At 43.6% G+C, this 24,735-nt stretch overlaps 1 protein-coding gene across 10 annotated transcripts in view; it reads left to right on the top strand.

The window, feature by feature from the left end:
• The window catches only part of celf5a (cugbp, Elav-like family member 5a), a 165,454-nt gene that overhangs the window by 91,788 nt on the left and 48,931 nt on the right, over positions 1-24,735 (top strand). For all 10 annotated transcript variants that reach the window (XM_088395262.1, XM_088395255.1, XM_088395257.1 and 7 more), the window contains one exon: positions 13,773-13,821. In XM_088395262.1, the coding sequence (XP_088251388.1) occupies positions 13,773-13,821 (49 nt within the window). The remainder of the gene's footprint in view (positions 1-13,772; positions 13,822-24,735) is intronic.

Below are 24,735 nucleotides of genomic sequence, written 5' to 3'. Positions count from 1 at the left end.
CGGATTCCTCCGCTGCCTCGACGGCGGGGTCATTTACATATAAATGAATGTTGCCGATCACATGCCGCTGACCCCATTTATTCTAGCGGACAGACTGAAGGATGGACGGACAGTGGAGACAAAATCGCTAGCGAGTAGCCAAATTACCCCAAATTACTGCATTTCCATCTCTACATCAGGCCTGTCAGGCAGTTTTTGCCCCTCCCCCCTCCACCCCCTCATGCCCTTCCTCACCAAGTCTGGGGTGACTAATTGGCATGGGTGGATTTAAAGGGGCCGTGTCAGTGGCTGAGGCTACACCTAAAAATTTGGCTAGCGTAGCATTTCACGGTAAATTAGTTTTTTATGAACACTTACACCTACTTCGCTACTGTATTTAATGTTCGGCCTTATCGTGCATCTAGATTAGATTGCGTTTTATCCCTCACGAACATCTCGGCCTGCGTGCAACCACACACGATAGCTTTAAGTATCACACGGAGTCTTTACACAGATTAATGCTACGGGGGCTTCTGCGTGATCCTAATGTGACAGTTGCGACCCAACATGCGTAACCTTCACACGGACAATACCGAGTTGCAATAAACAAGCCGCGAGTGTGCTCACAGCGGCTTTATCTCGCCGCTAAAGCTAAGCGTACTTGTTTATCTCATTCTCAGTTTGCCAAGCAGGCCTTTCCTTATGAGTTCATTAGACGAAGTGTCAGCGTGGGATCAAGAGTCAGAACATGTGTCTAATTACTGGAGATTGATGCATTCAGCAGACATCCTGGTGATCAGTGTTGCTTTTATTTGCTTAATGGCGGCGCGGGGATCACAGGCAGGTTGACCCTCTGAGATCATTAAGAGAATGAATGTTAGCCACACATGAGCTGAGATGCGTAATCTGAATAAATTGGCAAGCCTATATGGGCGTGGGGGAAATATTACATTTTTATTTATTTAGAATTTCAGTCTATATATGGCCCAAGGCTGCTTTTAATAAAATCTCCAAAAGTTTTACAAAGTTTTTTTTTTTTTTTGTATTTTTTTTTTTTTAATCTATCTTTGGCAGAAACTCCTGAAAGATGGGTGGAAAACTGTACATTAGCTTTTGGCTGCCGCTCACACACAGAACACATAGAGACTAATGTGGAAGTAAAATATGCAAAGGTCTAAATCCCCGCTTCGTCTTCATCAGGAGCTTTTAAGACTCTGTGAGACATGTTTCCTCTGGTGGCCGTGATTTTCCCTGCACTCATCACTCACGCGTACATCCGGGTGAATGTACAGCGTACTATTTATAGTGACTTAACAGCTGCTGTATAAGTGGAATATATGAAATGAGATTTTTTTTTTCCCTTTATTGCTGCTCAGCACTGCAGTGGAAATATTGCAATTTACTTTGGAGTGGGAAGGAAGGAAGGAAATTTAAAATGCAAAATGCAAGCGAGGAAGCCAATTCATCATGTTTAAGACACAGGCTAATTTTTAATGTAGCGGAGGATCTTACATGGAGAACAAGAACGTGGAAGATAGTCACGCTTTCTACATGCAATTAGGTTTACTTTGCGACTAATTACTCACGCCAAAACAGTCTTGATGTTGTTATTGTTGAAGTTCTCTCATTTGAGGAAATGCAAGCTGATTTTGGCAAGAACGTTTTTACATAATTCACCACAAAATGAAGATAAATGTTAAAAAAATGCATGTAGTAAAAAAATGCTGGGCTTGCACCTTTTTTTTCCGATTATCTCACACTGCAAATTGTGCACAATAGCAATGCTCATTTTGTTAGACTCATTTTATGATAGCATTAAGCTAGCGGACGAATATTAGCCTAATGATAATGGTCGTGTAAAATAAATAAACAAACACCTTGGAGCAAGGAAACTTTAATTTGCTGGATATCAACGCATTCAGGAAAGGAAGAATAAATATGAGAGAAAACAAAAAGTCCCGACCGACAGCACAAAGTAACAGAAGTGAAAATATTGCTTCTGCCAAAGCGTGTTGTGCACAACAAAAATATGACACGTTTTTAGGCGAGATCTGTCTACTTATCCAAATGCTTCAACGTGTACCGTGTTGATTTAAAAACATGGAAAGTTAACACTTCAGCATGACACTTGCGCTTGGAATAAAATGTGACAATGCTGGGAGTGGGAAAATCTATAAATAATTCTTGTTTAAAATGCAGCCATTCAAGATGGTGAGGCGGGTCTTGCAGTTTATACAACTTTTTGAATTACGAGAGGCCCAATTTTTTTTTCTGGTTGAGCTCTCAGTTGATTATTTTTCTTATTATTTTTCTTGTATGCTGGAGTTAAAATAAAAAAAAAACACAAAAAAAGAAACAGAGCTAGACCATTTAATTCAGTAATACTTTGAGGTTCCACTAGAGGGAGCTGATGCACCGCAAATGATGCTTGTACTGTAATGGCGAATATTGATTTGATCTACATATAAGTCTAGTCATGAAACAAATTAAAATAGTAATTGGAGGAGTTCTTTTTCTTTGGAGCTACGGTTGCTTTTTATCGGACAACAATGTCGAATTCTTACTGCATTTTTCTTTCAGCAGACAGCCCACACAAACTGCCGACGAGTGTGCGAGTTTTCTCTTTCTTTTTAAACAGTCTGTCCCACCGTCCTATACCTCGGGCTCACCCCGAGCCGACCCGGCGATGTCGTGTCAGCAATGACATTGGGATTCTATTAGCGGGTTGTGCGAGGCCCTGGCCTCCTGCCCTGCGGTGAGACCTACCATTGATCTGTCATGGGAGATGGCTGCTCCACGCTCGCCCGCTCCCATAGGGCTCAATTTGAACCTTTCCAAAAAAGCAGGGCCCAAACCCTCTGCTTGAAATCTACCTGGGGGGAGCAAAGAGAGAAAGTGGGGAGGGCCGAGGGGGCTCAAGGTTAGACGTGTCACCGGCGCGCAGATAAAGACGGCTCGCGGTGGTCGACACCGACGGTAATGGCCAGTGAAGAGTAAGGTTATTTGTTATCGATTCCCAATGAGGGAAATCAGCCGGTCTATATAGTGCCGGGCCCGGGTGTGTGTGTGTGTCACATGGTCGGCGAGGCATAAAGAGAGAAGCCTCTGAAGGACAGAAAAAGAAGACATGAAAGTCTCTTTTCCCAGCGGCTTCCCTCCCGCTCTCACTCCCTTCCCTGCTACTTTGAATGATCTGTTTTCCCAGCCAGCCTCATTTGTATTTTTACTGAATTACGCCAGATCGGCAACCTGAACCCACTTAGGCATGTCACTTTGCGTTTGTTGAAGTTAGCCCAGACGGAAGCCTCGTCAGGTTTCAGCGAGGCGGGCTGCGGCTAAGTGGCCACTTGTCACGATTATTTATTTCATTTTTGTCCCGATCGCCATGTGATGCCGGAGTTTGCCGCCGGCGATGCTTAGGAAGGAGAAACAAGATTGCGATTGACACGTAAGCGAGGATGTCAAGTATGCACACCATGACATCTGTCTCTGATTGGTTGTTTTTTTCTGGACTCGGTGGTTTCTTATAAATCACATCAGAGGTTGAAGATGAGGCTAAAGAGGGCTTGTTTCTTTCCACAGATTTATATTAAAATAGTCTTAAACCTTGCCAAGTCTAAAAACACGAACTATTCGCGTATAGCAGCCAATGTTGGTATTCTAGCTAGCGTGCTTGCTTTCAAAAACGAAAGAGGAAAAAAAAAAGTGTTGTTCCGGAGGTATTTGAATAATGATGAATTAAAGGTGTTTACTTATACTTACACAGCCATTTAGTCCTTTTTTCCCCCACCACATAAAGCAAAACCAAAAAACACTATGGTATAAGCGAATTAGCACTATGACAGTACAAACACAAGAGAATGATTTAAATTGCCGCCACCGGCAACGCTGGGCCTTGCGATGCTTCCTTTTTTTTTTTCTTCTACATATGTAAATTCTCTCGTGGAAGCTTGGTATACATTATAGATGAGGGCTCTCGTTCCGCAGTCGCTGGAGCAGAATTCTTCCGTGAAACGCAAACCGCCCACCACCGTGGGCGCCGCCGCCCACTCGGCTCCCCGTTCCCTTCGCCCGCCACGGGCTCTCCCATTGGAAGCTCATTCATCCCTTTCATCCCTCGCCAGCCTTTCGCTCTCTTATGTCGGTCCTTCAAACGGTCAAACTTTCCATGGTCACCCCCCCCCACTGTCAACCACATAGAATTGGTCACATGTGATCACGTGATGGAGCCGCTGTGCCCTCCCCTTACCCGCCAAGCCTTCCACGGTGACACCATTGGTTGATTTGTCTCCTCCGGTTCTATATCGATTTAGTTTAAAAGGAGGGGAAAAAAAATACAAGAAGAATGGGCTGCCTGAGGTGACATGAAATTAAAGGAAAAAAATAGAAGTACAGAAAGTTGCGAGGTGGCGGAGACTTCACACTTTAGTCGGGAGTGCATCTCATTCTGTGTCACGCCGCACTTCCTGCCTTCAAATGATTCCCCGCTTGGTTCAATTTGACTGCTGTGCAGCATAATCGATCCCCCCCATTAATTCTACTTAGCCGAGCCGAGCAGTACAAGCCCAAGCCGGGCTCGCCCGCCAAGGCCGGCGCTGCTGAATGGCTGACCTTTACGCGGCTCGGACCGCCATTGATTTTCAGCAGGACTTATTTCATGAAGTGGGCTTTGGGACAGGAAGCCGAGATGAAGATGAACTATGAGGCAAAATCACTTTCTTTGCTGCTTTCCTCTCCGTTTATACGCTGTACCCTCTAAGTACCGTTTTAAGTAGGGCTGAACAATTAATCGAATTCAAATTGAATGAAGTCAAAGATTTTTTTTAATTATATATATATATATTGTCTGTATATTTTATTAATTTCTGGATTTGTTTGCATTATTGTAATCTGATTCAGGATTTACTGATTCATGTTTACGCCACATTTGTTTGGGAGAATTTTTCCCTAGTGAACTCATAAAATATTAAGTTAATAATTTATTTTGATTAATTTAAATAAAACAGTCAATTTTAAATATTATTAATAGGTAAATATTAATTAACACTGTCTTCCTTTAACATTTTAAGTTAGAATAATAAAACAAAAAAACCCAAGGAAATAAAAATCACTACAACGCACTTTAAAATGCCGTGTAAAATCATCCCTAAGAACTAAATTCAAATGACACAATCATCACCATTTTCCCAGCCCCCTTACAGAAACCCCCCTGACCCCACCACTCCGCCATCATTTGCATGCGCCTCCATGAAATCCAAAGATGTTACTTTATAGTGTCACGGAAATGCGTCAAATGCAGGCCAAGTGGAGGGAACACAGACAAGTGACAGAAGAGGAGAGGCAGTCTGGCTGAACTTTGCATGAACTGGAGCTAAATCACACTCACAAGCTTCCTACACATCACCCCCTCCTCACCCCCTTCCTTTTTTCCCCTAGCTCAGCTTTTATTATTTATTCATTTTATTACTGCTCATCTGAACACATTCTTCTCACATTCACAACTTGAAGGCGACCTTAAAATCACACGTGGGGCATTTGAGGTTCATTCCCTTTTGTCTCCATGTAAATATACGCTCGTCGTTTGGCGAGGTCGTGATTGTTTTTCCTCAATTCTTTGGGCTCCCGGGGCAATGCCGCGAGCGCTAATGGCCTGACTGCACTCTCTTCTTGATATTATTTCCTAACTGTAGCATGTGTGACAGAGCGAGGCGTCCTCAAGCACTTAACAATGAAACCTGCACGGTGTATATTCCACCTGCATGAAAAGCAAAGTTGTCATCCAAAATGGCCGTGTGTGTGCTTTACGATTTGAACCCTACAAAGGAAATGTGTTCTCTGTCCGCTATTACGAGGTCACATCGACATAAAATAACATTGAAAATGATCTCCTCAAACCATATCTGCTCCAAAAAAAAAATCCCTTTCAAATGAAATATGCTACCCAAGGCAAGGAGTGGGAGTTTGCACAGGCACTTGCAATGTGCTTTCTGCTTCAGTGCCTCTTGTTCTCACTTGGTCACTATCTTTATGTGTGTGTGCGGTTTCCGCAGTCCGGCTTGCGGCGAGGCCACATGTTTCTGATTTTGTTCAGCGCTTGAGTTCAAGGTCGATGAGGCGAGAGTTTTTAGGCCATGTCGGGCTAAAGCGGTCTTTGTCTTCTTGGTTCGGGTTTCGTCGGCGTGAAACAAACTGGCTTTATAGTGGAGTGTGATGCAACCAGATGAAGTCGCAGGTGTGTGTGTGTATGTGTGTGTGAGGGGTATTGATATGCCGGGAATGGAGCGATGAGCAGATGGACAGAGCAGGCTGGCCCAGTGTCGATCCTGTGAGCTCTGGCTCCCTCATGCAATTCCCCTTTTGATGGGCACACACACAAACAAACACACACATTTCCCTGTAAGATGACAAATCTCATCAGTGTGTTTTACTTTAGCGTCATCAAATCTCCAACGGAGTAAATTCATGTGTTTCTTTGGTTTTTTAAGATGTGAAAAGAGAATATGATTAAAATAAGTTATGTGGAAATTTGAAGTGACTCACATCCTCGTCATAGCTTCCGTGCGTCATTAAACGTGACAGTCAGAACACAATTTCTTATTTTACTTATATTTAATGTGTTACAGCAGGTATGTCGTAATACAAGCTAGAACTCCCCCATTGAATTTGGTTGCTTCCATTTCTATCCTCCCCTCACTTCCCTGTGTTAGTTCGGTGAGGGCGATGGCCTAGCAGGGGGAAAAAAACAAAAAGTGCAAGTGTTGGCAAATTGCTTAGAGGCAATCATAGTGCATAAAACAAGGATTCCTAGCAGAGGTCTCGGGCCTGTTAACGAAATGTCAACGCGGCGTAGGTATGCCAAGAATTATGAGTCAGTGAGCAGGCAACACTTCTTGGCTTCTATCGGTCAGGGCAGCCGGCCGTAATCTGTCACAATCCCGGAGTTGCTGTGACAGCAGTGGGAGCATTCCGGGCTCAGCTCCTCAGACGGCAAAGGAAACACGCTGTTCGGAATGCGCGGGCACGCGCTCGTGCGGCCGGGAGCTCCTAAGAGTGTGTTTTGTTGCATGAGTGCGCATGCTGAACGGCGATGCAAAACCAGGACAATGGCTGAAACCAGCTCTCAAGTCAGGGTGGCATGCTTGGATACTTTTTAGCTTTCCTCGACAAGCGACAGAAAATACACAATACAGTCGGTGATTCTCAACCTGTGTGCTGCGGAAAATTATACAATTATATTGACAAAATATTGTGATAAATATATTTTCTTGAACCTATCTATGCTAACTAGAGGTGTCAAATCAATTGATTAATGTACAGTGAATCGCGTATCAAATTAATCGTATTTTATGAATAGACTTTTTTAAAGATTGTCCAAATATTCAGATTTCAGGCTCTCAAAATTAATCTCTAATTTCTCTAGTCCTTCATGGAAGATAAATCATCAAACATTTGTGAACACCTGCTTTTACTTTGAAAATTCAGTCGTTCCTTGTGTCGTTTTGCTTTGCTGTTTATTTCCTAACAGTATTCGGAGATTTAAAAAAAAATCAAGTACACTGATGCAAATTCACTTGTATCCGATTATCCGTTGTAATAATTGATTCAATGATTATTTGATGGTGACAGCCCGAATACCAACCACATCATTGGCAAAACAAAGAAATGCTCTTCCACTAGATGACTGAGGCACATAATTAATCTGCATACTCACTTTTTGTCCTTTTTTTTTCTTTCTTAAATATGTGCCTTGGCTCAACAAAGTTTGAAAAGCACTGCTGTAGACATCAATATATTTTCAGTTGTTGCCTGACCTTCAATTTAGCCTGAACTAATTTGTCGTCTTATGATCATTGCCCCCTTACCTTCGGTTTAGCGCAAAGCATTCAAGCCGCCGTCTCTTTTCATCCTTAGTTGAGACATCACGATAAGGGTTCAAGATCGCACTCGCGGTGTCGTGCTCGCGCGTGTGATATTGTACATCATTACACTAGCCGCAACTCGCCGGCGGCCAGGCGGGGCCTAATCTTCAAAGCAAACATCAAGGAAGAAGAGAGATGGAGGAAACATGTCGTCAGTACACGAGGGCACCTTGAAGCACTGAATCCTCGCGCGAGTCGACATCTGTAATTCTGTCACGGAACATATCCAGCATTTCCATTACACCCCACCCCGCGCTCTCAGCGGACCCTCGTTTGTGGCGCATCCCGGGGATTGGCATGGCGTTTGCCCCTCTGAAGTCGGCGGGTCGCTCGTCGTCTTATCTTCGGGACAGTTTCTCACAAATCAACCGCTGAGTACATCAAACGGCCAGAGAGTGTGTGTGTGTGTGTGTGTTATGGCTAGAGTCGTGAGCCCACCAAAAGCTTAAGCCTCCAGTGTGCCATACAGATAAGATTCATTAGATAGGTCGGGGAATGCGAGTGGAGGGCAAACCAAAAGACTGGAGGAAGCAAGGAAAGGAAGGGAGGGTGCAAGATGGAGCTCCAGCATTTGTTGACACAGATTTACAATGAGTCTCCCACTGCTTCACGCATTACAGTAACACACCATGTCAATAGCTCTCCGGGCTGGCAGGGGGGGGGGGGGGAGCAGCCGTGCCAAAAACGGCTTTTTTGGGGGAGAGTAATGTCCTCCCCGTGATATGCAAAAAAATGTGCAGATGGAGGACATGACTGCCAACGGGGGGACATTGCGACGAGTCAAGCGTTTGCTTGCTTTGTGGTTGTACATTGTTGTAGTACTTTCGGAGTGCCAACCGATATCGGCCAAAATAATTGACGTTGGAGGCTTATATGAACAAACAACCATTGACGTGTGCGTGCAGTCAACCTAAGCCAAAATTTGTTTTTACCTGTCAGCGATCGACAAATGATTTGTTCGTACCATATCAATTTGACCAATTTTATTTTCTACTGAGGCGTAATAGAAGTGGATTTTTTAAGAGGTGTTGAATCCAAGTCCGGACATTGGAATCCCTGCCACCTGTGCTTCAAATCATCTAGCATGTAAACAAGCTAGCTTAGCGCTCAGGTGTTTGTTTACCTGTTGGCTCAATTGATTAGAAGCACTTGTATTTGACACAGATTTATGTAGATGGATTTCAAAAGTCTCGTTAGCTAGCTAGCTAGCTAACACTTCTCCTCCATCTCTCCCTCTGCTTTTCTTTATCTCCCCCTCACTACAGGCTCAGTAGGACAGGATTTGGGCATTAGCTCAATCCCTCTATCTAGCAACACCCCCCCCCCCCCCCCCCCCCTCATGATTGCACACTGTTTCTGTCACAGTCGTCCACCGCACAAGTCATGTAGCGCTCTCGTCTGGCCGCTGCTCGAGAGTGTATACGCCACAAGACACGACCACATAATCAACCAGACGTGTGAGAGTGATGGAACAGCGGGTTATGGCTTAATACCGAGCCCAAGTACCAAAAGCATATACACGAGATCTATTTTTCTCTTCATTGTGTCATTATATTCAAACTACACAGAAGCAGCAAAGCGTTCCGTGACGAGAACCTTTTTTTTCCCGAAGAGCCGTGACACGTTACTGTGTGTGCTGAGTCACGGGGTGCCACCTTCATGAAATCTTGATGAGAGCTGAGGTCTGCTGTCGCTGTAATGAGGACGGCCGCCGTCACACAGCTGGCCCCTTCGCAAGGGTGAAACGACAATAATACCATGGCGGGCTGCAAAGGAGGTGGACTTAAGAACTTTAAGGCAAAAATAATATTAACGACTGTAGACCACGTTTTTGGTTCCTTTTATAATTTCTGGAACCTGCAAAACCCAAACAATTTGCCACTTGAACTACTTTTCAGTGACACATAAAAACAAATCAGGACCATGGACAGCGCCCGGCAACAGAAGGGCTAATGGTCTTAATCAGGGACACGGGTAGCGCTAATGGCACGTCTGCAATTTAGCGGTGGCCTTCTAATGCTAATTTGTGTACTACAAGAAGCCGTGTAGCAGATGGATATCAGCAGTTACGCTCCAAAAAGGAGCCATTCGCCGTTTGTAAATAGCAACACCTACTCAAATCCAATGACTCCATTTTTGTCTTCCAAAGTGCCCTTTCCGGAACGTAATCTCCGCTTTGCAATCACCCCAGAGGATGATGATTAACTTTACGGTTTCCTTCTTTTCTTTCCGGGGTGGCGACGGCATAGGCGGCGAACGGCGAGGCCTGCAGGTGTCATTCCCAGTCAGCGATTCAAGTTCTAAATCCTGTTGGTTCTGATAGGAATCCCAAAAGCTTATAGCTAGCCATCTCCTTTGCGATGACTGGCGCCGCTTATCACAAGCGCCACACTGCTGCCGCCAGCACTTTTCTCAAACGTGGGATACATTTGAAATCACACATGGAGAGAAAACACAAACATAGTGTGTACACGCTACGCTATCAGCGCTAACTTTCTAGCCTTACTAATATCCTTCCGTGGACCATTTGATGAGTATTTTATTTTCTGACACATTTCTTGAAAAAAATTGCTTCATGACTCCCTCGTGGCCCGTTTCCTCCTCCTGTCAGATTTACGAGAGGACAGTCACCCCAAAGCAGTCGCCGGAATCAATGATTGGATGTATTAATTCTATCAGCAGCAGCAAGGGCCCAGTCAGAAGGGGGCTGTTTACGTCCCCTGTTACCGAGCAACGCGGCAACATAAGCTTTGATGGCCCACTAAATGCATTAATGATCCCAAGACAAGCATTACTTCGTATTAAAGCTGAGCGAAAGCCGGCAGACATCATGCATATTGGATGTTTACTTTATTGCAAATACTGTAAGTGCCATCGACTTTTACTATGAGAAGTCGTTACTGAATTTGAAACTCGCTTCTCCTCCCTAATGACTTGTTGCAGTGAGAATGGAGCCTCGTATTCCCATTTTTCAAATTGTCAAATTTTTCAACAAAGGCTTTGATTGTGACGGGCTTTGGTGATTCTTCCCCCCCGTCTCACACACGTTGTCAGACGATGTCTCGTCTCCTGTCTGATTAGCACTTCCAGCTGTCTCGTCCTTGTCAGCGTTGCCGTGTCCAGTCGAGCTAGCTTGCGCGTTTACCCACCTGTGCCTTATTCTCACCGGCCATTTCCCTTACTCCTGCGTTTCCTTTATTCTTATTTAGCTTCATCAATAATTTGTTAGCATACTCAATAATATAATAGGATAAGCCAATTTTAATTTGTTGTTTTTCTGAAAGTGTTCAACAATGACATGCTAATGCTATTGGCCTAATTCTTTTATTTTTTCCAAATATTGAATTTTGGGGTTTTTTACGGAAACACAGCCAATTTGTGTTTTTTTACAGCCAGACAATTATTTGAGCCTCCAACTGGAGCTCGTTTCAAGTAAGCAACAACAAGCATGTATGTGCACACTACATTACGTCCAGTTGTCCCAAAGGGGTTTCCATCTCAGCCTTCATCTCAAACAGCAGCCCCGCTAGTGCTAAGAGCTTTAATTCAACTGACTGGAGGCTTAACTGAGCAAATGAAGCGGCTCAATAAGCCATATGGAATTATAGATTTTCCACAGGCCTGAAAGCAGCGCTACCTTGTGGAGCCGGAGTTTAAATCAAAACTTTTGAGTTAACTAAGACCGGTCACTCGTTTGAAAATAGTACTGTGAGTCATCATGGAGCTCATTAGATTCAAAATGAGTCATTTTGCGTTGCTGTCAACATGGCTATGACTCATCATATTATTTTTACTCCTTGTTTTTCAATGTAATGTATATTTTTGTCTTGCACATTGCGGCTGGCCCATCTGCCTCACATTTTCTCGACTCTGGGTTCAAATCTCGGTGTAGCCCGCATCTCACCCTAAGCCAGCTGGGACGGGCTCCAGCTTATTTGCGCTTCAGAAAATGGATGAATGCAAGTTTTTGTCTTCCTTTTCAAACCTCAAGGTTATCCTCATACAAAGCCTTTGTAGTCAACCTGGAAAGAAACTTTTACTTGTTTTTCTTGTTTGGACTGAGAAGTAATGTACAACTGCAGTGCGGCACCGACTGGATTTAAAAAAAAATGCTTTCACGCTTGACTAAATTTCACATTTTGGCAATATGTGCGAATTATTACATCCTAATGCATTTTTCATAATGTTGATGTCTGGAGTGTAAGCGTTTCTCGCCGTTTATGCTTATGCTGAACTCATCGATGGATTAGCTTCAGATCAAGGCAGAGTTAAAGGTCATACAAAATGCAGCATGGAATCAGCAGCTTGGATTTAACAAACATTTATTCTGGATTTTTTCGGGGGGGAGGGGGGATATGGAACTAACCCAAGCGGCTGATAATGAGCACATAAATAGGCCATTAAGAGCCGCCATGTTGGAGAGTGAACAGTAACTAGCGAACCGCCTCCCACACACGGACAGGCGCCCCGCAGAGATGGCTGAGATCATAGCACGGCGACGGATTTGGCCTCCTCCGACTCCACCGAGGCTTCTTTTGTCCGAGTGACATTTCAAAAGCAAATCCAAAGATTTGCAGTGGATGTGATACTCGTCTCGAGGATGTTTTTTACTCCGGTTCAGAGGCGCTTCTGTCCGGGGTACCGAAAAGAACGAACACGAGGATCTTGAGGATCTTCAAACCCTCACAAGCATACCCCCCCCCCCCCGTTTTTCTACAAAGACGCAGCCGCCGCTAGTTATTATTTACGACGGGTACATTTATGGAATAATTTCATCCAGGGAAGGTTACTCTCTTCCTCAAGGTGAAAATGGATACGTTTAGCACTTAATGAACAAGGCTCAGGCCTCGCCTCCATATATCAGCATGTTATTAAGACATTTTAAAATCCCATTATGGTGTTTCTCCTTGAACATGTCATGCTTTTATTGGACTGCCCTGTCTTTAAATCTGACCTTTTTTTTTTTGGTTTGGTAACTTAACAGAATGACAATCTGAGCAAATATACGTCGAAGTTTTGTCATATGATTCGGAATTAGAAGAAGTCTGTGCATACGTGCAAATAGTTGGATCTCGGGATAAAAATTAGGTGTCATTAATGTCAATCTGTTTTTTTTTCCCCTCGGTCCTGGTATTTTGAAATGTTTAAGCCGACTTACAATATTGCCCGTGTCAACAACGCACGTCGGTCGTAATGGCTCGCTATTAAGGACACTTACGAGCCCGGAGTCTCTCGTTAATGTGTCTCTCTTCTTGTAGAAGCGAAGCGAGGTAAAATGATGTGTTTACGCACCGCTCACTATGACATCAAAGCATTTCCAGTGACATTTTTCATAAAGATGTGCAAATGGGCCAAATTAGCTGGCAATTTTCAACCTCCTACTATGACAGTTCAGTGAAATTAAGTGGAGAACTTTTGAAGTGTTACTCGCTAAACTAAAAGTTATTAAAGGGGAAATCCAAAATGGCCAAGTTTTGCCACCTTTGGAACTTCAACAAACAAAACATGAGAGGCCAACAGTGTGACACAAAAGTCATAGCGACGGAGTCGTCTAATCCAGCCAATGCCATTCTTATCAGGGTCCAGTGGATTAGAGTGACCAAAGAATCCTTCCCAGCCAGACAGACACTCTCGAGCGGCCCAAGGGCCCCCCGATCGATCGGCCCGGATTGATCCTCCTCAGGCTCGTCCTGATGCTGGATTCACCTTTATTAGCGCCGCTTCTTCTCTTCCCCACTCAATCACCGCTTCGAGATCGCCTTGCAGGCTCTCCAGCTAGCTTTGGTGGATAACAAATTGTGTCAATGACAGTTTGATCTGTATTTTAAAGATTTTATTAATATAGATTTAATTTTCTTGTCTCCTTCTCTACAGATGACTCGCCCGATCCAGGTGAAACCGGCCGACAGCGAGAGCCGTGGAGGTAATGGGCTATTTTTTTGGTCTCTTTTTGTTGTTGAGCAAAATTAGCAGAAACAAAAGGGAGCACGAGTTGAAGTGGTGAGTTCAAGTGCATGTCGTAAACAAGGAATAGAGCGCTCAAGTGGATTGTGATGTGATTACACCATGCAAAGTGTTGTGTGCTTATGTTCCGGGTAGCTAAGCAACGTATTTTTTTTCAATTTCCTGTTTCTCTATATTTGCTTTCACCTGGCATGAACATAGCGCTAGGTGGAATTATTTCGAAATGTGCTTCTACAAATAAAAGCTGTCGTTAAGTAAATTAACGCCCCTGGATAGGATTTATGGAAATAGTTTCATTCAAAGATGCTGCAGGTGGGTGTTGACACTTTGCTGACAAATTAGAATTGTTCAGCTCATCTGTTTGATATTCAAGCCCGTTTTCCTCATCTGCGTTTTTCTAGATAATTCCTGTCATGCTTTGATCTAGTTTGCTATCAATATACACATTTTGTTTACTGAATGTAAGTCGGTTATATTGTAGCTAAATCCTTATCTGGCAAATTGAAAAGATGAGGGGGAAAAAAACATCCATATTTTACACCAGCCAAAATGGAATTCATGTCATCTTTCTGTGGCTGCTCATGCATTTATAAAAAAAAAAGGTTTTTTTAGGATTTTTTTTTTAGTCATAAAGAATTAAAGAGTCTCTTATTTCAGCGATGTAAACCCGCGATGGAGATCTTCACCCAACCCCTCTCTTCCTGTTCCCCATGCCAAGCGCATTATTATCACGGCTTTGTGAATTAAATGATGATTAAGCTCACTATAGTGAAGTTATGGCCGTGCGAGTTGCCCAGTTAAAACCTTCACGCTGCTCGGCTGGTGTGCGTAAACCGTGCGGAGGGACGAAAACTTGGAACGTGTTCGACTGCTTGGCAAACAATCAATAAATTTACAGGGCGCTTGCCAAGATCCTCATTAGTCGGGTTTAATTCTGTCGCCTTTGATCGTTCCTGTTAAAAAAAAAAAGAAACAATCTTTCGGGGCTCCGAGGGAAAAGCGAGAGGTTTGGAAGTGTGGAAAAGGAGGCGGGGTATAAATTCGCAAGCCATGCCAAGCGCATCCAGCTGCCATGCAGCACTTCTGAGGTTCTTTACCTCCGAACCTCGGCCGATTCGGTGTGAATTAGGATGGCTAGGCAGCGGGCACTTGGCCGGCTGTCAAACAAGGCTTCAAAGAACGGGACAACCCGGTAGAGAGTTGCTGGGAAGGCCAATAAAGCTCACAGAGAAACTGCCTGGGTTGCTCGCTCGCTTCCTTACCTTCACTCAGCGTGTAATAGGAGTGATTAGACAAGCCAAAGATTGATGTCCCCTATAGCTCCATCGATTTAGCCATTGTGCTGCTCTGTGTCCACATTAACAATGACACTCAGCTGCCTCTTTACTTGCTCGCCAGACGCCGCTTTGAGAGTTCCCACGACGCGCCGGTCAGTCAGTACGGTGTCCACTTACTGACCGGAGGAAGGGGTGACCTGAGGGTTGCACATCATTTTAAATGAGCAAGTCAGAGTGGCGCAGAAGAGACCATCAACTCCGACTTATATCATTTCCAACGCTAACGAGCTGCCGACTGCTAAAATCTTGCGTTCTTATTTCGACGTGGTAGGTCAGGAGGCAAGAATTTTATAGTTGGAGGATTTTTTTTCCACTTTCTGATTCTAAGGTAGTGTTGAATTAATTACCTCCTCCGTGCACTTGAGGGAGAGGCAGCAGGTATCGAGGCAGTCTGGCTCGCTCTCTCCGGGCCGCTCTTCTGGTCCAATAGGGGCAACCTATCCCTCAGTGCATCACCTTGTACTAATTAGTACCTTAATCTCATTAAGGGGAGGAAAGTTGAGCTCACCTTCATTAGGGAAGACCTTTCCACTGTGGTTTTTTTATACCTGCTGGACTTCAGCTCCTCCAGGACGCCGCAGAAGACCACACAGACCACAACGCCAGCCATGAAAGTTAAACGGCTTGTCACCAGGCATCAAATAGGACCAACAAATAGGTTCTTAGGATGAAAGTGAAATTCTTCGAACAAAGTCCCTTTAATATTTCATCACCCCGAGACATTTGATTCAAACAGAGCTGTTTTTATTCCGGGGGATCCCCCTCGGCTTTCCCTTAATCTGACACCAAAAAAACAAACTGGCGAAGCACGAGTGCCTTGTCTCGAGCAAAATCAAAGAGAAACTGTACGCTAGAGTAAATTCATCCAAACACTCTGTCAGCCCCCGCTGTTGCTTAACAAAGACACACTGCGAAATGAATATTAATGGCCAATCACTTAGCTAATCTAGCAGAACAACAGACGTTTCACATTGAGCCGCCATGTTTGCGTACGATGATGCCAACCATCCAGGGGGGCACTGTTGTTGTTTGGGTGGCCTCGGGCGGGGCGGGGCCGGGAGGAGGCAACAGGGACCCGCCTCGCCCCTTTTCTCCTCAGACGGACATGAGCTAGATTGATTTTCCATCACACGTGGCGCTGACAACTGGCACTGCTGATATTTCAGTTTTGAAGGGCTGCTCAGAGCCTCCTCAGGGTTCGGCGTCCTCACCCTGGAGAAATCAGCTCGGGCCGCTTTGATTTCCCGCCTTAAACGCTTTCCGCTATCGCTATCCCACCTCGTCCTTGCGTCGAGACCTTTTGATTAGATTGTCTTGTTTTCACATCTTGTTTTCAGCCGGACAGTTTCTCTTATCTTGCAAATGTCATGTGATCAAAATACAGCAGATAATGGCGACCTCCAATGCAGGGCAAAAGAAGCGAGCAGTGTGTTACACTTGAAGGTTATCTGAGCTTTGCTAAATCAAGAAACAGCAACTCTAACTAGCGACTTGGTGTTAGCTTGTTGATCTCAACTACCTCTCGATATCTTTTTGAAACGTTGGGGCAGATGTCCTCAAGAGTCTTCGGAATAGAACGCAGTGTTGATTCTTGAGAGTCAAAGTGTTTGAATCGTTAGCTCTCTTTTTCAAGACATAGAAAAGATAGTTTGTGACCTAAAATTGAACCTCAGCCTTCTGTCCCCACAGATATTGAGTCAGATGATAAATGATGGTCTTAGACAGTCTGAAGAGAAAAAAAAATGAAATAAAATCGCTACTAGTGATGTTTGAAGGGTTCATCCTCCTCCAGACAAGGAAAGCACCGTGTGGATCTCAGCTACCTTTCTCTTGCTCATATTTAATTCAAAATGATCAAGATTTGATGTCTTGCTGAGCACAGCCAGAGCCGCAACCCACTGAGGTGGCCCGGATTAGAAACCGGCGTTGGCAGGCCCGCCACCCACAAAGACGGGACAAACATACCGTACGTTCACATTCAGACAAATGGGAATAATAAAACCGAGTATCTGTTTTAAGTTTTGCAAGCCAAGCGGCAGCGTTGTACTGTTTGTGTGTATACGCCAAGCGAAGGACAATGAATTGTTTTCTTTCTCTCGAGTTCACCGAGATGTGACGAAAGAATGAGGGAGAGAGAGAGAAGCACCATCTGATAAGTTAAAATGTAGAGCGAGGAAACTGAAGAAAAAAAAGTCGAGATTGAGAGAGCACCGGGCAAAAATGCTCGACTGCTGTTCCGTGCCCTGTTTTTTTTTTTGATGATGAATTTATCTGGCATAAAAGACAACAGAGTGGTCCATGTATTAAACATCAGTGGTGTTCTTCTTTCTTAGAGAGACAAAGCTCAGTAATGAACCAGGCAGGAGGGCCTCTAAGCTCCACTGATCTCCCCACCGGTGGAGAGGGGTAGTTAGACAAAGAAAAAAAAAAAAGACGGAAAAGACAGATTGGCGAAAGTAGAGAGGCGAAGGAAGAGAATTTGTTCCGAGACACTGAGGTTGAGAAAGATGGAGAGGGAAAATAAAGCAGAGAAAAGTGTGGTAAGCGTGGGCAAAAAAAAAAAAAAAGCAAAATGCTGAACAGGAGTTCTTCTCCCTTTGGGCACAAGAAAACTATAGATTACCAGTCACAATGTGCTTGGCTGGGCACAAATGGAGAGATTCCAGATAACAGGGAGCATGTTCAGAGGTTGTTGGGATCAGGCTGAGCTAATCCCAACGCTAAGGCAGGCAGGCGGCCCTTTCCATCCAAATCCCCCTCTGATGTTCACAGAAACAATATTCAAACAGGAACAGAACAGTCTGATAACTCCAGCGAATTGTTCCGTGATGTTCGGGTTATTCAATCCCTTAAAATTATCTTGGATATTCTCCAGATTATCTGTGACCCTAATGTGGATAAGAAGGATAGAAAATAGATAACTGGGAGGGTGGATATGTTATTTATATATGACTTTTTTTGTGTTGTTGGAGAAGTTAACGCTAATCTAAAATAGTGGAGGAGCAGCCAAGCAATTTTTCTGCTAGCTTAAATGCTAACTTTGCGTGCGCTATCGCTCAGTCACTTTATCGTGATGTCGTAACACGGACAAGGTTGTTTTTAATGTTAAGCACGTTCTATTCATTGGCTTCCAAACGCTTTGAGCTTGTAAACAAATGCACATTTACCATTTTACGTTCTTATTTACCACATTGGCCTTAAAGTAAATTGCATTTTACAACTGGAGCTAAAGCCCTGGAGGTAGTGGAAAAACTTGAAGCTATAAGAGAAGTCATTTGAGTTAAAATAAAGTTGCGAGTCTTTCATGTGTCTTGTCGAGAGGGGGTTGCAGGTGAAGTACCGTAGATGTAAAATCAGGAGAGCGGCCGGGATGATGAAATCATTTCTGCAGGGATGTGCGCGGCTCCCGAGGCTAAGATTGTGCTGAGGCTGTAAGAGTTATGCAGAGTCAGTGGAAGGAGTCGTGCGCCATTCGCTAATACACCGGCGAGGTGGAGATCAATTAGCCTTATCTAACAAACTACTAATGATAATGCCAACGTCAAACTTGCTGACGCCACCAAGAACAACAAGAGAAAGCAGAGTGATGATGTCATGAGTTTAGTAAGTGGTTAGGTGCAGTGTTCTAGACTAATTCTTTTTTTTCCCATGAGAGAAACATCAAAAGTAGGACAAAGTCTGCTCCGTAATGCCGATTGATGCTCAAGTTTGGGAAGTAATGTGAAATTAATTCATTTGGAGTAGGCCGCCAAACTTTCCTGACCTCTCAGTTCATTTTTATTCGTGTTATGCTAGCTATTGTTTTAATTTATTTGCTAATATCACACGATTTGCTGGAGTACCATAAGATGTTACGACGATGGTTTGAATTCCTAGAATCTTTACGTGATGTTGACTAAATCGACCATGCTAATGGACGAGGAGAAGGTGCATTGTCACGGTGTAGGCATAGCTAGCTAGCTAGCTAGCATGTCATAATTGCCCCATATAACCTTTCATCATAGGGTGTCACTTGATGAAACCCAGGAAAGAAAATACCCATTTTGAAATTTTAAACTTCCTGATTTTTTTTGTAAGATATGTTTTCATAATGCACAGATGTTGCCATTATGGTTTATCCCTTCCACATTTGCTTATAAATAGGGCCGCATAAATAAATGCAGCAAAAGACAAAACACATTCTCTGTGACGGTTCTCTCGTGGATCAGCAAAGGTTACCCTTGTACACAGAAACGAAAGGTCAGGAATCATGTTTAGATGTGCTGCTGCCGGGTGGTAACTCCAGTTTGGAGCAGGAACGCAAGTCGCCCTGCAAGGAAGCTGCCACACGGGGCAGATAGTAGCGCCGGATGGGCCGGCTGGAAGGAAGCGAGGCGAAGGTTATCCACTCAGGCGCTGCTTCTCAGCCCCTCCGCTGTCACCCTTAATAACACCCTCTCCCTTATCACCCCGACAATCACCTTGAGAAACAAACTCCTCCTTCAAAGAAGACGGCGGCGGGATGAGACGATGGGCAGTGCGGGCCGGCTCGTCCCGTTGTTTTCATTACAGCCGTCCCCATCTCTTTGGGGACAAACACTGTGGATCAATTTGGGGCTCAATTCTGGTCACTTTATCATTCTATTTTTTTTGTCCCTCGCTTTCTTGTTCTTCTTGAACCCCTTAAACACGGTAAAGAACTGAATTGATGCGCAGCAGTTGTGACAACAAACTATTCTGCAACGTTTGTGAAATGGTTTTGAAAAACAGCCGATGATGGAAGTGTGTTCTGTGTGTGTGTTCTCTTTTGGCTGATTGGAGCTGACCTGGAGGAGGTCAAATAACGGCTCTGATTGGACGTCGTGGCCCGGGCAACGTCTGCCAAATCACCGCAATCACCCGTTTGTGCCTTCTCGCTGCTTAATGACTCAGTGCACTCCATAAGAAAGTAGAGTGGTCATCAAATAGTGACACACACACACACACACACGGTCAGATCACTGCAGGCCTTAGACCAGGGAGACCACAATTGTTAATTAGTCGGAACAAAGATTGCAGAAGAGCCACATGCTGCTTCACCTATACGTTCTCTGATCACATGCAATTTCCATTCCGGGATTTTTCTTTTTCCATTTTTTATTTCCTGTGTAATTTTAGCACAGACTTACAATGTCGTTGACGTTAAAATGTAGCATACGATCGTCGCTAACATCTAAATCTGTTCTTCGCCACACAGATGGGTAATTGTGTATTTTTGAGTGGCTTCAGAATGTTAGGCGGGCCCAGCGGATTGTGTCTGATCCGCTCTGGGCAGAATTCGCTGGCCTAATTGTGAGACCTTTGCCCACTGCGCTCCATGTGGAAAGAACATGTCCCGAGTGTTCACGGCGAGAGGCCAAAGTGCATCAAGAGCGCAGCTTCCCACTAAAGCTGACAAGAGATGACAACAACAAAAAAATCCTGCAAACTGCATGTTTTAATGCACAAAAATAAGCTCTTAGCTGAATTGTTGTTGTGTTGTGCAGGCTGTTAGATCACACAACAAAGTGTTTTGGAACATAGATAATGACGAAAAAAAAATTGCTTTCACCTCGGGGTACGCACAGAAATAAACGTCTCGTTCTGCTACCGGCACCCAACGTATGCATGCTCCGCCGTCGCTTTTTATTTTTCCAAAGCGCCACAATGCAATCACTCTCAAAATAGTCAAGGGGGGTAGGGGGTTATGGAATATCGCAACGTGACGACTCCAGGTGGATGCAAATGCCAAAATATAAAATCCAAATTTTACCCTTTAGGGCGATGTGGAAGGCAGAATAAGATGGCGGTGCGTTTATGTGATGCAGCTCTAAACTAGATGCAGGAGCAGAGAATAGAACATATTTGAATTGTATTTGAATATCATTAACCCGACTAGTTTAGTCCTGACAACAAATTTCATCCAGGAGCAGAAATGAAAACAATACAGTTAAATTTGAATAAAATGTAAGGTTCTGGTTATAGCTTAAATACCAATGCCATTGAATTACGATGTTTATGTTAAAAATATAATAATAATTTAATAATAAAATAGTTGTTAAATAAATTTAATAATACATTTTAATAACTTGAATTAATGGAAAGACATAATGGAAATTTTAAAATAAATTTAATAATAAAATACATTTTAATAACTTGAATTAATAGAAAGACATCATGGAAATGTGACTTTTTAATTGAATTTACATATTTTATTCTTTGGGGCGACAAGGTCAATTGCTGAAAGTCAACTCTGGTATAATTTTTATTTGTCAAATCTGGCTAGCTGTCAGCCAAAGTAGACGTGGCGAGACGTAGCGTGTGGTGGCATCTGATGCGCCATTAGTGTGTGTGTGTGTGTGTGTGTGTGTGTGTTGTGGGGATATCAATGCTGCTTGGGTAGGCACCAAATGGAGGCATTGAAATTAGGCCCGACCACATCTCACCTGCAGCCGGCATCTCACCTGTGGGGACGACAAATAGCGCCACGCTTACGCCTTTGTGATCAGCCACCCGCCCACTCGTCACACTCTCATCTTTCGGCCCATCCGCCTGTCAAACGAGCGCAGGGGTAATGGCGGGTGAATTTGTCCTTCCGTGGCTGAAGACAAATCCATTGGAACCGTCAAAGTGTCGCGAATGAAGGGCAAAAGCGTTGCGTATTATTTTAGCCTTTCCTATTAAATACATCAAATATGTTGGAAGCTAATTCTGTAACATGTATGGGAAAAATCTATTCAATAACATGAAATATTTTCTGTTGCATTCAAAATCTCTTGCTAACCAAAACAGCAGCACCAATAATAATAAACACCTAACATCCGATGAAACCGATTAATCGGCCGCACCATCGATATTTCTTTACGAATTTTTTTTATGGAGACTGTGTGGCCTACGCTCATATACGTACAGCTAAAGTCAATTCCGAAGGAATATATTCTCCCGAATTTCCCGACTTTTTTCTTGACGTCATCTCAGAGTCTTTGAAGAGCGTCTGAAGATGATTGGCAACTGCATCCCTTTGCACAAGCAGACAATGGTGCATCATGGGAGCTTGTGGTCACCGTCCCAACACTGATTGCCACTTTAACATGAAGAGGAGCCCTGTGCTAAAACACAAAGGTAGCTAGCCCGGGTTGCATTCGCCAATAAGGCTTCAAACGACCTCCCGGTTGCCGGAACTGCGACCTGACACCAATTTTCTAGAAGCTGAACTTCAAAGCGGCCTTTGATTGGGAGGATATTGGATGAGATCTGAGGGAGTGAACTTGGCTCTGGCTTTTTGATTCTGCGTCTATCTACACGAGGACTGTTATTATTAAAAACGTACATTTTGCAGCGCAATTTGGCCTTTTAACATTGTGTGTTTCATGTAAATGAAAAAAACTGACGTAACTGTTAGCGATAGATTTAGACCTGGAAAAAAAATGGGGCTGTTTTTGTTCGTAGGTCGATCAAGTCAAATTTTTTTTGCATAAGTCCGCAAATGACCATTTTATGGCCTCTGGTGAGCTAAAATTAAATTAGGTAATTGCAACCGTACACAATAGAAATGAATAAAACTGCAACCATTTTTATTTTTGCTTGGAAGGAGCTTCTTGCAAGGACAATTTGGTCTTGTGAATCTGATGAGGTCTCTCAATCGATCTTAGGTTGTGCTCGCCCCCTCCCTCTGAAAAGGAGTCAGACATCAGGAAGAGCAAGTAATGACAGGTGGAACATGTTTATTCCTGGCCTGTCAGGCGGCTGGGCGGGCGAGGGGCCGACCTCTTGTGGGTGTAATGAAGGCATGCAAGGCTATCATATGTTATTATCCTCCTTAATACCGAGTTCTTCCAATTTTCGGAAAAATTGAAATTTTTTTTGCCTGATCGACTTCAATTCCAGTCACTTCCCAAATATGGTCGGTTTCCTCCCAAAGTGATTTAGAACATCTTCCTCATCTTTCTTTTTTTTTAACCCCATTATATCAAACACAGAAGAGCGTCTGGTTTTCAGGTTGCTCTCCTTGGCCACTTTTCATACTTCACGCTGTGCACTTCTAACAGAAAACATTAATATGAATCGTCATGAAAGAGGGATTTCCAACAGGTCTTCCCTTCCCCTTCCCACTTTTGTCACACGGGCACATCAAAGTGCGTGCGATTGCACGGCACTAATGCGTGCTTTGCCTGGTAACTCTCTTATTAATGTCTTCATAGCTCACAAGGAGGGCAAATTGCTTATTTCTCCGCGTGTGAAGCAAGAGTAGAAAATGGAAGAAAAAGCTTTATCTAGGTGACATTATCAACCGAGGTGACACCACACTGGCTTCAGGCAGAGGATCTGCTCGCATTTTGACATTCCGATTTCCGATTGGACGCTGCATTTCCCCCTTCACTAACCTTTCCCCTTTGCATTCACCTAAAGGGCAAACATAGCTCAGGGGAAGTGCACTACCTTCACTGCACCACGTGACCTGGACCTTGCAACATCTCGTTCCTTTTGCGTTTTCACGTCTTCATCCGTGACCACCCCTTCTGACCTCCTCTTTCGCAAACGATCGAAAGAAACTGTCGTCAACAAAGGACCTCGCTGCTGTACACGGCACGGTTCAGAGGTTCAGCTCAAAATATGAGAATGTTTTTTTTGGAGGCACGCTACACAAAGCGCTGGAGTTAAATATCATGCGTGTTAAATACCATGTATGTTCGTTTCGGTCTTGTGACATTTCGAAGTATGCAAAATAGAAAGCGATATGCTGACCTTTCAACGAAAGAAAGCTGGGTGTTTTTTAATCATACCAAATACAATTTCGATTCATTAGGGCCGTGTAACTTTTGATTAACAAATATAAGGGGGGGGAAGTGATTTAACCAAGGCAAGAGAGCTGAAGGCGGCCGTTCAGTTCTCACCACATACACAATGAATGGGTTGATGGACAGCACGCTAAGTGCAGTGTGAAAAGGGTCAAATAAGACAAAATATTTAACTTGATTTCCTAATTAATTAGAATTTTTTAAACTGTTTTTTCAACACTATTTTGTACATGATATGAGCCAAATCATGGTTCAATTATATTTTATATTTATTATTATTTTTGTATTTTTATATTATATTAGTTTTGTATTTTTATATTTATCTCATTTATTATATGTATATTTATTTTTGTTCCCTATCAACTCACAAAATACTTTTGTTGCATTTTGGACTGGAATGGGCAAAAAAAATAGTGAAAATATGTTTTTCAACGGACAGTGAAAACCTCGACGCTTCACAATTACTGATAGCCATAAGATTTTATTGCTCTCGCGCTCTCTGCAATTAAATATAATCATCTTTTAAGCCAGCGCGGTAAATACAAATTGACAGTCGTAAACGAGCATTTTAAATAACGAGAGTCAATGCTTCTTCCTGCTAATCACAATTTTCCGTCATTGGCCAATTTATGGATTAACGGAATTTTTGTCAGTATTGGCAGAACGCCCACGGAATTGTTCATCCATCGAGCAGTTTGGTAGCGGACAGGCATGTTCGAGTGTGTTTTAGTCGACGCTGTA

Source organism: Syngnathus floridae, chromosome 13, assembly GCF_059516105.1.
Source record: "Syngnathus floridae isolate MCC-2025c chromosome 13, RoL_Sflo_1.0, whole genome shotgun sequence".
Taxonomy (NCBI): Eukaryota; Metazoa; Chordata; class Actinopteri; order Syngnathiformes; family Syngnathidae; genus Syngnathus; species Syngnathus floridae.
Note: the sequence above shows the minus strand (reverse complement) of the source record. Positions and strands in the feature narration are given on the sequence as shown.